The sequence below is a fragment of the Gambusia affinis genome, linkage group LG06 (assembly GCF_019740435.1).
Source record: "Gambusia affinis linkage group LG06, SWU_Gaff_1.0, whole genome shotgun sequence".
NCBI lineage: Eukaryota > Metazoa > Chordata > Actinopteri > Cyprinodontiformes > Poeciliidae > Gambusia > Gambusia affinis.
In genome coordinates this window covers 8,791,797-8,809,548 of record NC_057873.1, presented here as the reverse complement: position 1 = coordinate 8,809,548, position 17,752 = coordinate 8,791,797, and the positions used below count along the sequence as shown (strand labels likewise).

The following is a 17,752-nucleotide window of genomic DNA, read 5'->3' as shown; positions in this document are numbered from 1 at the left end:
AACATTTTAAATGAACCTAATCTCTTACACTTACAGCTCTTTTTTTTTTTTTTTGCATTTTCATGTTATGTTGTTTGCTTGCAAATTTAAATGATGCATACATATTTGAGCTTATAAATCCGTTTTTTGTTTAAATATCTAAATTTAATAGAAATTAAAGGAATGTAGGTAGATTTCAGGTTTCACTGCTTTTTAATGTTTTGCACATGAGGACAAATGTTCAAATGTTACATTTCTTACGGTCATTAAGACTACAAAATACAAGGAAGGCTTTTGCAAAGCAAATTATGCAGAAGAAGAAGTAAGCTGAAAAATTAATTCGTATAAAGAATAACAATCGTAATATTGCTGCTACTATTACTAAAAATAATTACTATGATTGATCCAGGGTAATTAAAAAGAAAATGTTTTTGTTTCCTGATTGCTCAATGAATGTTTGAATACTGAACTGATGTCACCTCATTGTAAAGGTTTTTTTGCAGTGTATAACGGAATACTGGAAATCCCACAGTACATCAAATCACAAAAACAATAAAATTGAAATCAGATGGTGTGTTCTTTGCATATAACTTCTGAACTGATGAAGACAAGCAGCCAGCACTATGTTCTTTTTAATATTTATCATCTGATTGGTTGGCTCTGAGAATGTCATCACCCAGTATGGGAATTAACTCCTCACTGAACTTTGGTACTTTGAGAAGAAAACTGTTGTGTTATGGTTACCAATACTTGGTGACTGTTTCCATACAAACTTTGCTCATTAAGTTAATGACCTAACTGTTTACAAAGAAGTAACACTACAAGTGCCACAGTGAGCCCTCTAGAGTGACATCTCCTCTGTACTTTTCCCTGGTAATGAACCTCAGAGGGTGTTGTGATGCAATGCTGTAAACAAGCTCTATTTTGTTTCACAACTTTGGTTAAAGTTGTCTGAAAGAGTCTTTTGAAATAACATTGTCTTGTTGGTTTTATTTATTTATTGTAGATGAAGGTACAAATTCAACCTAACAGATTCAGTAAAACTCTAATTTATTCTTAACACTAAAATTTTGATTTTTAATTTCATTCATTCAAACAATAAATTTTTCTGAAAGTAAAGGAGACAAGCATCTGTCAAAAGACTAAAATGTTGTTCTGATTTAAAAAAAATATATATGCATTTTATTGACACAATGTCGCTTCTTCTCTGCTCAAAAACAACCCTTCTCAACAATCAATGGAAAAAATGTTTTGAAACTACAGCAACATTTTTACATGAGCACGTTGATGATGATGCATGATACAATTTGCCCTAATTTCTTTGTACACGAAGGAAAGTTTATTTGCAGAGCACCTTTCAGAGACAAACCCTTCATTAAATATTGTACAGAAAACCAATGAAGCAACTATCAAATGCCTTTAAGAAAGATAAAACAACATATAGTACACTGTGAAAATTAATGGCAAATGGACTGAACTTATGCAGGCCTTTTCCAATTATTTTGACCACTCAAAGTGTTTTACACTAGAGTCACATTCACCCATTCGCACATTTATGCACCGATATGCAGATTGATAGGCGACTTGGCCAGGGACACATCGATCTGTAGTAAGAGGAAGCTGGAATCGAACCTACCCACAGAGTCAAACACTCATTCAAACGGTCAGGATTTACACACAGAGTCGCCCTAAACATTTAAAATAAAGTCTGTTCAGACAAGAAAGTTTTTTAAAAGTATACAGCACAGCTGTGGTGGTACACCGTTCAGAATTCTTGAATGGCAGAATGGTTCGATCCTCGTTGGTATTCAGTCTGGTATGTGGAATAACTAGCAGATTCTGAGCATCTGAATTCTGTTTGAAAACTAGGATAAACTGGATTGTATGTATGATTGAACTGAAACGACTTTTTGTAAAGTCCCTAAAGATTACATTTGTTGTGAAGTGTATCTATATAAATATAGCAAATATAGTTGAGCTCTTTAAATAAAATTTAATAAAAGGAAGTTGCTGGAACTGGACAGGGAAGGAAAGGTGGCCTGTTAGTTTTTGACAGACAAGTTTTTAATTGCTTTTGTTGAAATTTGGGGAAATTTGACATTTTTACACATAATTACAGTGCTAATGTGACAATTCATATATAATTTGTAATACAATTAACAGCAACTATATGCAAACATACATAACCTGTAAGGCCAACTATGACATAAAATCTAACTATAAATCTAAAATATGAGCAATTGGTCCTCTGTTAGTAAAGAGGAGAGATAGCATCGCAAGCTATAAAACACATTGTTGTTGTTAAAGTGTAGAACACTCTAACAACACCAAAGTGACCTAAATTAACAAATTTCATGCTGTATCAAAATGGAACAATGAGTATTTCCTTTTTCTCCCAGCAGGTGGCAGCACTAGCATTTGTTAATTGTGCTGAAATGGAGGCTGGCCTAACCTTTAGACCTCTTTCCAGTAAAAAGTATTACTTTTATAGGCATTTCACATCAGGCTGCTAAATGACTCTAAACTTTGCTAACCTAAGAAACTACATGTCTAAATCAACTCAACACAAAATGGTTAATTATTGTTAGACATTACCTAAACTATGTGAAAGATGAAGCAAGTTTGCACCAATTGTGAGTGGTGCAAACTTGCAGAGATGCAGAGATAAAACATTCCTTTCATGAAATCCTTTCTTTTTCTTACTCTTCCAACACATTCATAATATAAGTGGGGAAAAAATGCTGGCCATTTCACAGACAGTGTCATTCATTGTTTTAAAAGTACAGCATTACAGGAATGTAATGATGGTCACATTTTGTTATTTTTTTAATTTCCAATATTTTTCAGAATGTGCATTAAGTAAAAAACAACACTGACTAAGGCAGAGTTGGAGAGTCTATGTGACATAATCATTTCTTTTCAGTTGAGTTAATTTCAAGTCAATTTGTTTTCGGTTTATTCCCTTCAGAGCCAGTTCATATCAAACATTGTGCACTTATCAAACAGTGCACTTTGCAGATTCAAAGCACATCATATACATTCCAAAATCATTATTAAACCATTACGGCCAAGTTGAGTTTATTCCAACTGCTTAAAAGTTTTCTATCTGAGGAAACACAGCCAATTACATCAGTAACTTTGCAGAAATAACTTCTCCTGAACAAGCATAGAGCTACAATCCTTAAATAAAAAGCAATCAATCAGTCAATCAGAACAGAATTGCCAGTTCAAGAGTTTTTATGTTAAAGGAGCAATATTATGCATTTTATAGCACAATCAAGTAACCATGTTACCTTCATTTGATATGAAAAATGCTATATATGTCCTGTAAATTTGATGTCGTGAGTTTACACCTAGAAATTGGACCCCTGTCTCTTTAAAAACTCTTGGTTTTTTTGAAACTTCATCTTCTGGAAGTCATCATGACATCTCTTTATTTCTTTTACCAGCGTTTCACTAAGTAGCGTGTTTAATGATCTCAGCAGATGTGCAGTTCCACCAGATGTTTGCTAATTGCTGATGGCTAGCTCAAAGGAGCTGGCTAGTCTGAAGGAGCTGAGTCCAATTCAATTCAATTCAATTCAATTCAATTCAATTCAATTCAATTCAATTCAATTATCACAATCTTTCACTGTAAAATTTCCACCCCAGGTAAACGGTGACATAGCAAGGCCACCATTCAAACAGTCAGGATTTATCTTCACAAATAAATTTAAATGTATTGAAATTTTATTTTCTCTCATCACCAATAAATTCCATATTAACTATTTTTTCATCCCTTCTTCCCTTTTGTTTAGCGGTTTTATTCATGTGACTAGTTATATGAATACAATTTGTGATAAATGAGTTTACAGTAGTTCAAAGTTTTCATGTTTTTTTTCAAACCTGACAGATAAAAACACCACACATGAATGTTATAAGGAAGCTAAATGAGGTCTCATGCCAGTTGTCATCTCAAGGGTGTAATTAGTGTGCTAGTTTTCCCAAAATGCACCTTTGAAAGTCCTCAACTGAAAACAATCTTATGCAACATTGTTCCTTGTTAAACTATTGTACAAACATACTTTTTCCGATATTACGTATTTGTGCATTAAAGAAACTCTTTTCTTTAAAGATTTTAAATGTTTAATATTCAAAATATACATTCACTGGCATTCTAGTCACAAATACAGAGGAATGTTTTTCCCAAAAATTGTTGACAGTTTCAAAAAACCCCCAACATTTATATTGTGTTGATTCCAAAAAAGTTTCATCCACACAGAAACATCAAGAATGACTCGAAACATGATTTTTACTCTTGTTGGTGCTAAAAATACAGTATGGGACATGTACATAAAGCCTGCACAAGAGTTCAAAGGTCAACACAACAACATATGTGTAGACTACATGTTCATTATCATGAGCATGTGGCAGGCCATTGTTTGTGTTACATGTATGATGTGTTTGGAGTTATAGGTCAGGTTACAGGTGGGCTAAAAGATGAGAAATTTCATATTTGCTATCAACTGGATTATGCAAGGGTGAAATTTTCACTCTGGGATCTGCATTACTCTTTTAGTTCCCTTAAATATCTTATTTCCACATGGATGCGTGACACAAACAATTGAAAACTTGTAGAGAGTGACAAAATGTTTCAACCTCAATTTTCTTAATAGGAATCTCTTAAAAATGTTAAAAAGGTGGAAACATTTTGAATCAATTATTTGAGGAGAAAAATAATTGATAAATAATTGACTAATGCAAAATAGTTTATTTTCCTCTTTCTAATTTTACACTTCTAACTAAGAGAAGTCAAATATATAACCAAAGTGAAATAATTTTTTTTTTTTCCCATTTAAAATGTATTTTATTTTAAAATCCACTCTTGTTGCAGATCATTGTTTGTTTACTGGAAAGTTTTTGTCACTTCATAATAGCTTTTCAGGTTAAAAAGTAAAAACAAGACAATGTAAAACTTTTAATGCGGTTAAATATTTCAATCTGTCCTACAGATATTCTTACGCTATTAGTAGTCCAAAACTATTGCTCTCATAAATAATGATAATCACAATGTGTAAAAGCTGACAGTTTGAAATTCTCACAATGTTCACATCCCATACTTATTAGTTACATAGACTTTGGGTGCTGTGTGGATCACAAAATCCACTCAGGTAAGACGAAACATATGCTCTGAGACCTCTATTGAACACTGGGGATATTAGCAGTCCTCTATTACCATCACTTTAAATACTCACTGGGCTTATCATAAAATGCAGTTGTTTACTCTAGTGGGACTCCTGAACCATTAGCATTATTCAATCTGTTTTACCTCCATTGAGCTCTCTGGGGATTTTTTTTCAAATTCTTGTCATTCTCTACAAACTATTTTAATGTTCGTTTCAAGGAAAAGTCCAAAAAGATGGATAACATCAATTAGAAAATTCTGCTGATTTTTTTCTACTTTCCCCTTGTGTTTGTTTACCTTCATAAAAAGTCAATATTCAATTTACAAATCTACTTTTTCCATTCACAGATGAACTTAAAGCTAAGCACCTACTAAATTTTTATTCATCCTCTATATGTGATAAGGCTAGCATGCTAAATGATTGTGCAGGCAAAAGCTACAAAAAAGAGATTTAATTTTCTTCACGTATCCTTTCGATCTTTGCTAGAACATCCATCCATCCATCCATTTTCTTTACACCCTTCTTCCCTAAATGGGGTCGGGAGTGTTGCTGGTGCCTATCTCCAGCTACGTCCCGGGCGAGAGGCGGGGTTCACCCTGGACAGGTCGCCAGTCTGTCGCAGGGCTTGCTAGAACATATTAGATACTTTCTCCAAATCTGTAAAAGCACTTGCAAGGTATCTTCTAGAATTTAATACAAAACAAAATCTATTCCTTGTACTGTCTTATGTTTTGGATGTATTTCAAGGATCCAGGAATGCAAACTTTCATTCAAATGAAATAGTATGTTTACTAGTAGAATAAATAATGGGGCAATAAAACCTTTCCAATTTTTTATATTCCAAATTTTCAAACTGCCCATCTGTGTACCAGGACAGCATTTTGAATAGCCGAATTTTTATGCAATTCATTTGTCAGTCTTTGTCACTTTTAACAAGGAAAGTAATTTGCACTTGCCTTTAGAGACCACTGTAATATTTAGAAAAAAAATAAATTGTGCAGAAATATTAACCCAGCAGACAATTGACAGCAACATAGGAAAATTGACTGCCTGATAACAGTGATGTCAGTAACGCGTTAATTTGTAACGCGTTACTGACGTCGGACCACTTTTTTCAGTAAGGAGTAATCTAACGCGTTGCTATTTCAAATCCAGTAGTCAGACTACAGTTACTTATCAAAATCATTTTTGCGTTACTGTGCGTTACTATCTTCTTTTGTAATTTAATCGTATTTCCTCTACGCGTCTTGTCGAGTGACCGACGTCTCTATGCGACAGAAATGTAAACAATAGAGGGAGATGCGCATTTTGTTGGTGGAAAAACTGGAACTATTTTCAGTTTCTGTCGCCAAGTCCGATTATTGCAAGCGGCTTTGGGCTTCATTTTTTTTTAAGTCGCTTGCAAATTTAATGAGTGGCGGGTTGCTCCTTTTTGGCCTCGTTTTGAACGTGAAGTTGCTCATTTGGGCTTTGGAATAAACAGAGACTCATAATAAATCCCAGAATTTGTCCGTCATTAACGTAGTCTTACTCAGTCTCTCCTGTCCATCATTTCCCGGACGATCCGTCCCGCTGTGTTTTTAATGTCAAGTTAATATATTACCTCTGTCTGAATGACGTCGAGCTTCGCGATGCGCTCCAGAAAACGGTAAAAATCGAGACTAATATGAACGGCGCAATAAACGTGAAAACAGCCACGAATGAACGTGTCCGTAGTTGCCAATAATTATAATGGCAACATAACGCCACTATAATTATGAATATTAAGATAAGTGTCACAAATCTGTGTAGCCATCTGAGCTGTGGAGCTGCAGGAAGAGCTCTGTGCGCTGCACTGTGACTCCAAACGCAGGGCCGTAACAGAGGGGGGGAGTGGAGGGGGGCTTTAAAATCCATCTAAGAGTTTTCCAGACAACAGTGGACCACACAAATTACTCACGTTTTTTATTTTTTTGTACTGTTTTTTGTACAATCTCCTTTTCAGTTCAACCTTATCAGTGTAGACACATTGTTGATGTTACCATTATAAAATAGCTTAGAATTAAGTATTGACAAAGCTCAATGTGATTTTCACAGGAGGCAGAGCGTTGTTAGCAGCTCATGAAAGTAACTAAAAAGTTACTTTTAATATAACTTACTTACTTTCCAAATCAAGTAGTCAGTGATCTAACTAAGTTACTTTTTCAAGGAGTAATCAGTAGTCCAATTAAAGTTACTTTTTCAAAGAAACTATGCCATCACTGCCTGCTAAGGTAGGCAAGGTATTACCGAAAGTCTTGAGGAAGCATCACATCTACTATAATCATAATCAATAAAATATGAATCGTTATTCATGTTAGGGATGAAAACTATCACCCAAATGAGGACTAAAATGAAAACATCAGAAATCCCTAGAGAAAGCAAAGAGGATGAACAATAACTGCCTGCATCAAAAGGTGTATTGAAGGAGGGGTTTTAAGCAGACAAGCACCTGGTGAGAAATCAGAGAACGTTGGTGCACCTTTTGTGAAAGGTATGTGTGAAAAGAAGCAAATTTACTCATCTAAGCTACATCTGCATTTACTTATTAGAATAACAACGCATTACTTAGCAAAATAAATGTGACAAGCAAGGATATCAAACTTTAAATCAGTAGTTATACTATGAATAGTTTACAACAGAACAATAATTTGTGATTAGTTATATCAGAACTTATTACTGCAAAGCAAATTCTTTGTGTCAATTAAGGATTCAGATTGATCTATTGTGTGCTTTTCAGTTTTTAAAGGTATTTTCTTCAAGATGATGTCAGAGGGGAATCGAAGCAGAGTAACTGAATTCATACTAACTGGATTTCCTGGACTTCATCCACAATATTACGGTCTTACTTCTGCTGTATTATTCTTAGTCTATGTGGTAACTGTGAAAGCAAATGCTGTAGTTTTTTTCTTATTTGCAACCAACAAGAGTCTTCACAAACCAGTGTACTACATCATTTTAAATGTGTCTGCCTGTGATCTTCTCTTTAGCACAACAGCTTTACCTAAAATCATCAGTAGATACTGGTTTCAATCAGGAAACATTTCCTTTACTGCTTGTTTTGTCCAGATGTACTTTGTTCACTATTTAGGTTCAGTAAATTCTTTTATATTTTTGCTGATGGCTTTTGATAGGTACTGTGCTGTCTGTCATCCACTCCGATATACAGCTATTGTTACAAAATTCACAGTCCATATCCTCAGTGTGACTGCATGGATTATTGCTATTCCAATCCCTTTAATGATGGTGATTAGAGCATATCCTCTTCCTTACTGTGCATCAAACATAATCAATCACTGTTACTGTGATCATGTTGGAATAACAGTTCTGGCCTGCACAGACAGAACCCCTTACTCTGTTCCAGCTTTGGTGGGTGCAATGATTATACTGTTAGGACCTCTGGCCTTTATACTTCTCTCATACTGCTTAATTTTTATAGAAATAGGTAAGGTAACAAATTTTGGAAACTGTGGAAAGACTCTGTCAACATGTAGTACTCAGCTGATAATCATCTCACTTTATTATGTACCTCGATGTTTTGTGTATTTTGCTAATCATGTGGGGATTAATTTTAGTGCTGATTTACGAATAGTAATCATAATGCTTTATAGCCTTGTCCCTCCAATGATAAACCCACTCATCTATTGCCTAAGAGCTAAAGACATCAGAGAGTGTTTGATGAAACAGTTCTACATAGAAAAGTCCAGGTTTCAGCAATTCACATTGAACAGACCAGTGCATTAATTATAAGTGGTGTCCTTATCTTTGTATATTATAATATCATGTTAAAAACACCATCTCAATTATCCATGAATTTTAAAAAAAATTAAATGACAATGACACAGTGGCTTGTCTCAGTTTCTTTTCAGCATGCTGATTTGATAGATCACATTACTCACATTCTTGTTGGCTGTGAGAAAAATTAAATATTTTCATAATTTTTGTTTTATTCCTGTGTCTAAGTTACTCAGAAATACTGCAGTGCTGGTAAAAATTCAGAGATCTAACAGAATAAAATTTTCAGCCATGTTTTAATGGATCCATGGGGACTAAATATTAACTTTTCAGAGTAAAACATTCCACGTCCTGCTGTCATGAGTCTTGGAGACATGCTTTTCTACGTGTTGTAACAATTAATTTTTTCTTCTTTGGTGAGTAGTCATATTTTGAGTCCTGGCCTCACCCCCTTCAACATGCACAAAAAGTCAGGATTTTGATAACTTTAGATCCCCCATGACTTATGAGCAAACTCAAAATTTTATACCTTAAAATCTAAAGGAGGAATTTGATCATGCATAGGCAATAAGCTGTCAAAACTGCAAGGTAAATTCAAGATGGATGTTTATTGTTGGGTATGGATCAAAGAGACGTTGGTGTAAGTCTTGGGTGGTTCAACGGGTGTTTTGAAAGTGGCTGCGGCCCTCATGCTATTGAGCTTTTTTCTGCTGTATCTTTGGCAAAGCCCTCAAAATATGAAAATTGCATGTATCACTGACTTGTCTGCAAAGTTTGGTATGGATGTATTTTTGGTACAAGAGTATTTGTACCTTGAAGCTGTGAAGTTGCAGTCAGAGAGAAAACTCCTGTTTATATTTTGTGTAAACCGTTGGGCTTCCAGCTAGGAGAGTTTATTAAACTCTCTCACCACATAGAGAGAATTGTCTGATGGGAACATCTAGACATTTAAGATGGGGAGGGTGTAACCCTTTACATCTATCTATCTATCTATCTATCTATCTATCTATCTATCTATCTATCTATCTATCTATCTATCTATCTATCTATCTATCTATCTATCTATCTATCTATCTATCTATCTATCTATCTATCTATCTATCTATCTATCTATCTATCTATCTATCTATCTATCTATCTATCTATCTATCTATCTATCTATCTATCTATCTATCTATCTATCTATCTATCTATCTATCTATCTATCTATCTATCTATCTATCTATCTATCTATCTATCTATCTATCTATCTATCTATCTATCTATCTATCTATCTATCTATATATATATATATATATATATATATATATGTATGTATATATATATATGTATGTATATATATATATATATATATATATATATCAACTAAGTTTAATGCTTTATGACAAATCAGTACCTGGTGGTTCATGGGAAATGTAGTGAAACCCGTTTCTTGGGGTGTAACATTAAATAAATAGAACCCAGAGCGCTAAATCTAGTCTTAGATACCAGAAAGCACTACATTTGTAAATGTATATATATATTTTTTTTGGTCTTGCACAAATAAAAGACAGCAGTTACAATTAACAGCAACTATATGCAAACATACATAACCTGTAAGGTTAACTATGACATAAAATCTAACTATAAATCTAAAATCTGAGCAATTGGTCCTCTGGTGGTAAAGAGGAGAGATAGCATCTCAAGCTATAAAACACATTGTTGTTGTTAAAGTGTAGATCACTCTAATAACACCAAAGTGACCTGACTTAACAAATTTCAAGCTGTATCAAAATGGAACAATGAGTATTTCCTTTTTCTCCCAGCAGGTGGCAGCACTAGCATTTGTTAATTGTGCTGAAATGGAGGCTGGCCTAACCTTTAGACCTCTTTCCAGTAAAAAGCATTACTTTTATAGGCATTTCACATCAGGCTGCTAAATGACTCTAAACTTTGCTAACCAAAGAAACTACATGTCTAAGTCAACTCAACACAAAATGGTTAATTATTGTTAGACATTACCTAAACTATGTGAAAGATGAAGCAAGTTTGCACCAATTGTGAGTGGTGCAAACTTGCAGAGATGCAGAGATAAAACATTCCTTTCATGAAATCCTTTCTTTTTCTTACTCTTCCAACACATTCATAATATAAGTGGGAAAAAATGCTGGCCATTTCACAGACAGTGTCATCCATTGTTTTAAAAGTACAGCATTACAGGAATGTAATGATGGTCACATTTTGTTATTTTTTTAATTTCCAATATTTTTCAGAATGTGCAATAAGTAAAAAACAACACTGACTAAGGCAGAGTTGGAGAGTCTATGTGACATAATCATTTCTTTTCAGTTGAGTTAATTTCAAGTCAATTTGTTTTCGGTTTATTCCCTTCAGAGCCAGTTCATATCAAACATTGTGCACTTATCAAACAGTGCACTTTGCAGATTCAAAGCACATCAAATACATTCCAAAATCATTATTAAACCATTACGGCCAAGTTGAGTTTATTCCAACAGCTTAAAAGTTTTCTATCTGAGGAAACACAGCCAATTACATCAGTAACTTTGCAGAAATAACTTCTCCCGAACAAGCATAGAGCTACAATCCTTAAATAAAAAGCAATCAATCAGTCAATCAGAACAGAATTGCCAGTTCAAGAGTTTTTATGTTAAAGGGGCAATATTATGCATTTTATAGCACAATCAAGTAACCATGTTACCTTCATTTGATATGAAAAATGCTATATATGTCCTGTAAATCTGATGTCGTGAGTTTACACTTAGAAATTGGACCCCTGTCTCTTTAAAAACTCTTGCTTTTTTTGAAACTTCATCTTCTGGAAGTCATCATGACATCTCTTTATTTCTTTTACCAGCGTTTCACTAAGTAGCGTGTTTAATGATCTCAGCAGATGTGCAGTTCCACCAGATGTTTGCTAATTGCTGATGGCTAGCTCAAAGGAGCTGGCTAGTCTGAAGGAGCTAAGTCCAATTCAATTCAGTTCAATTCAATTCAATTCAATTCAATTCAATTATTACAATCTTTCACTGTAAAATTTCCACCCCAGGTAAACGGTGACATAGCAAGGCCACCATTCAAACAGTCAGGATTTATCTTCACAAATAAATATAAATATATAGAAATTTTCTTTTCTCTCATCACCAATAAATTCCATATTAACTTTTTTCATCCCTTCTTCCCTTTTGTTTAGCGGTTTTATTCATGTGACTAGATATATGAATACAATTTGTGATAAATGAGTTTACAGTAGTTCAAAGTTTTCATGTTTTTTTTTTCAAACCTGACACATAAAAACACCACACATGAATGTTATAAGGAAGCTAAATGAGGTCTCATGCCAGTTGTCATCTCAAGGGTGTAATTAGTGTGCTAGTTTTCCCACAATGGACCTTTGAAAGTCCTCAACTGAAAACAATCTTATGCAACATTGTTCCTTGTTAAACTATTGTACAAACATACTTTTTCCGATGTTACGTATTTGTGCATTAAAGAAACTCTTTTCTTTAAGGATTTTAAATGTTTAATATTCAAAATATACATTCACTGGCATTCTAGTCACAAATACAGAGGAATGTTTTTCCCAAAAATTGTTGACAGTTTCAAAAAACCCCCAACATTTATATTGTGTTGATTCCAAAAAAGTTTCATCCACACAGAAACATCAAGAATGACTCAAAACATGATTTTTACTCTTGTTGGTGCTAAAAATACAGTATAGAACATGTACATAAAGCCTGCACAAGAGTTCAAAGGTCAACACAACAACATATGTGTAGACTACATGTTCATTATCATGAACGGTAGGCCATTGTTTGTGTTACATGTATGATGTGTTTGGAGTTATAGGTCAGGTTACAGGTGGGCTAAAAGATGAGAAATTTCATATTTGCTATCAACTGGATTATGCAAGAGAGCTGTTGCCTTGCAGCAAGAAGGTCCTGGGTTCAATTCCCGGCCGGGGATCTTTCTGCATGAAGTTTGCATGTTCTCCCTGTGCATGCGTGGGTTCTCTCCGGGTTCTCCGGCTTCCTCCCACAGTCCAAAAACATGACTGTCAGGTTAATTGGTTTCTCTAAATTCTCCCTAGGTGTGAGTGTGTGTGTGCGTGGTTGTTTGTCTTGTAAGTCTTTGTGTTGCCCTGCGACAGACTGGCGACCTGTCCAGGGTGTACCCCGCCTCTCGCCCGGAACGCAGCTGGAGATAGGCACCAGCAACCCTCCCGACCCCATTTAGGGAAGAAGGGTGTAAAGAAAATGGATGGATGGATGGATGGATTATGCAAGGATGAAATTTTCACTCTGGGATCTGCATTACTCTTTTAGTTCCCTTAAATATCTTATTTCCACATGGATGCGTGACACAAACAATTGAAAACTTGTAGAGAGTGACAAAATGTTTCAACCTCAATTTTCTTAATAAGAATCTCTTAAAAATGTTAAAAAGGTGGAAACATTTTGAATCAATTATTTGAGGAGAAAAATAATTGATAAATAATTGACTATTGCAAAATAGTTTATATTCCTCTTTCTAATTTTACACCTCTAACTAAGAGAAGTCAAATATTTCACCAAAATGAAATACAAATATATATATTTTCCATTTAAAATGTATTTTATTTTAAAATCCACTCTTGTTGCAGATCATTGTTTGTTTACTGGAAAGTTTTTGTCACTTCATAATAGCTTTTCAGGTTAAAAAGTAAAAACAAGACAATGTAAAACTTTTAATGCGGTTAAATATTTCAATCTGTCCTACAGATATTCTTACGCTATTAGTAGTCTAAAACAATTGCTCTCATAAATAATGATAATCACAATGTGTAAAAGCTGACAGTTTGAAATTCTCACAATGTTCACATCCCATACTTATTAGTTACATAGACTTTGGGTGCTGTGTGGATCACAAAATCCACTCAGGTAAGACGAAACATATGCTCTGAGACCTCTATTGAACACTGGGGATATTAGCAGTCCTCTATTACCATCACTTTAAATACTCACTGGGCTTATCATAAAATGCAGTTGTTTACTCTAGTGGGACTCCTGAACCATTAGCATTATTCAATCTGTTTTACCTCCATTGAGCTCTCTGGGGATTTTTTTTCAAATTCTTGTCATTCTCTACAAACTATTTTAATGTTCGTTTCAAGGAAAAGTCCAAAAAGATGGATAACATCAATTAGAAAATTCTGCTGATTTTTTTCTACTTTCCCCTTGTGTTTGTTTACCTTCATAAAAAGTCAATATTCAATTTACAAATCTACTTTTTCCATTCACAGATGAACTTAAAGCTAAGCACCTACTAAATTTTTATTCATCCTCTATATGTGATAAGGCTAGCATGCTAAATGATTGTGCAGGCAAAAGCTACAAAAAAGAGATTTAATTTTTTTCACGTATCCTTTGGATCTTTGCTAGAACATCCATCCATCCATCCATTTTCTTTACACCCTTCTTCCCTAAATGGGGTCGGGAGGGTTGCTGGTGCCTATCTCCAGCTGCGTCCCGGGCGAGAGGCGGGGTTCACCCTGGACAGGTCGCCAGTCTGTCGCAGGGCTTGCTAGAACATATTAGATACTTTCTCCAAATCTGTAAAAGCACTTGCAAGGTATCTTCTAGAATTTAAGTAAGAAGTTATTTCCTGACATTTTAGAAAGTATCAGACAAATTAGAGGAATGTAAGACAAGATGTGAAAACTATGTGGTGTATTTGAAAGAGTTCAGTAAAATTCCAGACATCATATGTACATTCTCTGACTGACAAGGAAGAAGAAGGTTTTAATTCTGTGCAAATTTTTTTTAAAATTTGCACAGAATATTCTGTAAAGCTCCTTGTAGTAATTAAAAAATTAAGGATAGCAACATGTAGTGCCATTCATATTTTTGTTGGGAGAGAGCAGTTAACAAATACGCAGCAGAAATATTTCAAAAGTACTGTTTGTCTATCAGTTACTTTGTCCACCGCTCTCATGTTGTCTATGAGCAAAAAAAAATCTATTCCTTGTACTGTCTTATGTTTTGGATGTATTTCAAGGATCCAAGAATGCAAACTTTCATTCAAATGAAATATGCTTAGCAGCAAAATAAATTATGGGGCAATAAAACCTTTCCAATTTTTTATATTCTAAATTTTCAAACTGCCCACCTGTGTAGCAGAATAGCATTTTAAATAGCAAATCATTGAATTTTTATGGAATTCATCTGTCAGTCTTTGCTACTTTTAACAAGGAAAGTAATTTGCACTTGCCTTTTGAGACTACTGTAATTTCAATCTGGATAGACTCACACAGAGAAAGAGAAGCAGTTAGAAGATTTAATGATACAGAAACTTTGGCGCTCGAACCCGGCGGAAGACTTGTGAGCTGAGGATCACCAGGCAGGTGATCGGTCCAGGTTTAGTTCAGGGTAGTCTTCCCCCCGGTCCGAATACTGGTGGTGGAACGGAGCCTTGAACCAAGGAGCAGAGAGGGAGCTAGGAAGATGTCCCTGGGATGATGGTGGAGATTGGGAGGAGGTGGGTCGAAGCACGGCTGACGAGCGAGAAGATCCGGGGAAGCTTGTCCTTTGAAGGGATCCGTGAACGACGATAGGCTGAAGCGGTGCGGCGCACCTGTCCTGATTGGCTGCGGCGGGAGCGTGGTGAGTGTCTGATGTGTGACGGCTGTGTTTTGTCTCCCAGCTTGAATTTTCGCCTAGGCTTCATGTTTTGAAATAATAATAATAAAAAAAAAACTGTGTAGAAATATTAACCCAGCAGACAAATGGCAACAACGTCGGAAAACTGGCTGCCTGCTAAGGTAGGCAAGGTATTACCGAAAGTCTTGAGAAAGCATCACATCTACTATAATCATAATCAATAAAATATGAATCGTTATTCATGTTAGGGATGAAAACTATCACCCACATGAGGACAAAAATGAAAACATCAGAAATCCCTAGAGAAAGCAAAGAGGATGAACAATAACTGCCTGATTCAAAAGGTGTATTGAAGGAGGGGTTTTAAGCAGACAAGCACCTGGTGAGAAATCAGAGAACGTTGGTGCACCTTTTGTGAAAGGTATGTGTGAAAAGAAGCAAATTTAGTAATCTAAGCTACAACTGCATTTACTTATTAGTATGAGAACCCATAACTTGGCAAAAATGTGACAAGCAAGGATATCAAACTTTAAATCAGTAGTTATACTATGAATAGTTTACAACAGAACAATAATTTGTGATTAGTTATATCAGAACTTATTACTGCAAAGCAAATTCTTTGTGTCAATTAAGGATTCAGATTGATCTATTGTGTGCTTTTCAGTTTTTAAAGGTATTTTCTTCTAGATGATGTCAGAGGGGAATCGAAGCAGAGTAACTGAATTCATACTAACTGGATTTCCTGGACTTCATCCACAATATTACGGTCTTACTTCTGCTGTATTATTCTTAGTCTATGTGGTAACTGTGAAAGCAAATGCTGTAGTTATTTTCTTATTTGCAACCAACAAGAGTCTTCACAAACCAGTGTACTACATCATTTTAAACGTGTCTGCCTGTGATCTTCTCTTTAGCACAACAGCTTTACCTAAAATCATCAGTAGATACTGGTTTCAATCAGGAAACATTTCCTTTACTGCTTGTTTTGTCCAGATGTACTTTGTTCACTATTTAGGTTCAGTAAATTCTTTTATATTTTTGCTGATGGCTTTTGATAGGTACTGTGCTGTCTGTCATCCACTCCGATATACAGCTATTGTTACAAAATTCACAGTCCATATTCTTAGTGTGACTGCATGGATTATTGCTATTCCAATCCCTTTAATGATGGTGATTAGAGCATATCCTCTTCCTTACTGTGCATCAAATATAATCAATCACTGTTACTGTGATCATGTTGGAATAACAGTTCTGGCCTGCACAGACAGAACCCCTTATTCTACTCCAGCTTTTGTGGGTGCAATGATTATACTGTTAGGACCTCTGGCCTTTATACTTCTCTCATACTGCTTAATTTTTATAGAAATAGGTAAGGTAACAAATTTGGGAAACTGTGGAAAGACTCTGTCAACATGTAGTACTCAGCTGATAATCATCTCACTTTATTATGTACCTCGATGTTTTGTGTATTTCACTAGTCAAGCGGGGATTAATTTTAGTGCTGATATACGAATAGTAATCATAATGCTTTATAGCCTTGTCCCTCCAATGATAAACCCACTCATATATTGCCTAAGAGCTAAAGACATCAGAGAGTGTTTGATGAAACAGTTCTACATAGAAAAGTCCAGGTTTCAGCAATTCACATTGAACAGACCAGTGCATTAATTATAAGTGGTGTCCTTATCTTTGTATATTATAATATCATGTTAAAAGCAACATCTCAATTATCCATGATTTTTAAAAAAATAAAATGAGAACAATATCAGTAAACAGTGGCTTGTCTCAGTTTCTTTTCAGCATGCTGATTTGATAGATCACATTACTCACATTCTTGTTGGCTGTGAGAAAAATTTTATATTTTCATAATTTTTGTTTTATTCCTGTGTCTAAGTTACTCAGAAATACTACAGTGCTGGTAAAAATTCAGAGATCTAACAGAATAAAATTTTCAGCCATGTTTTAATGGATCCATGGGGACTAAATATTAACTTTTCAGAGTAAAACATTCCACGTCCTGCTGTCATGAGTCTTGGAGACATGCTTTTCTACGTGTTGTAACAATTCTTTTTTTCTTCTTTGGTGAGTAGTCATATTTTGAGTCCTGGCCTCACCCCCTTCAATATGCACAAAAAATCTGGATTTTGATAACTTTAGATCCCCCATGACTTATGAGCAAACTCAAATTTTTATACCTTAAAATCTCAAGGAGGAATTTGA

General features: G+C 34.9%; 2 protein-coding genes across 2 annotated transcripts; both read left to right on the top strand.

Moving 5' to 3' along the window:
• Window positions 1-7,925: 7,925 nt before the first annotated feature.
• Window positions 7,926-8,906, top strand: LOC122832554 (olfactory receptor 2AT4-like). The gene has a single exon (XM_044119423.1). It carries the CDS (start codon window positions 7,926-7,928, stop codon window positions 8,904-8,906), a length of 981 nt encoding a protein of 326 aa, XP_043975358.1.
• Window positions 8,907-16,219: 7,313 nt separating this feature from the next.
• LOC122832522 (olfactory receptor 2AT4-like) lies at window positions 16,220-17,200 on the top strand. The gene has a single exon (XM_044119342.1). It carries the CDS (start codon window positions 16,220-16,222, stop codon window positions 17,198-17,200), a length of 981 nt encoding a protein of 326 aa, XP_043975277.1.
• The last annotated feature ends 552 nt before the right edge of the window (window positions 17,201-17,752 follow it).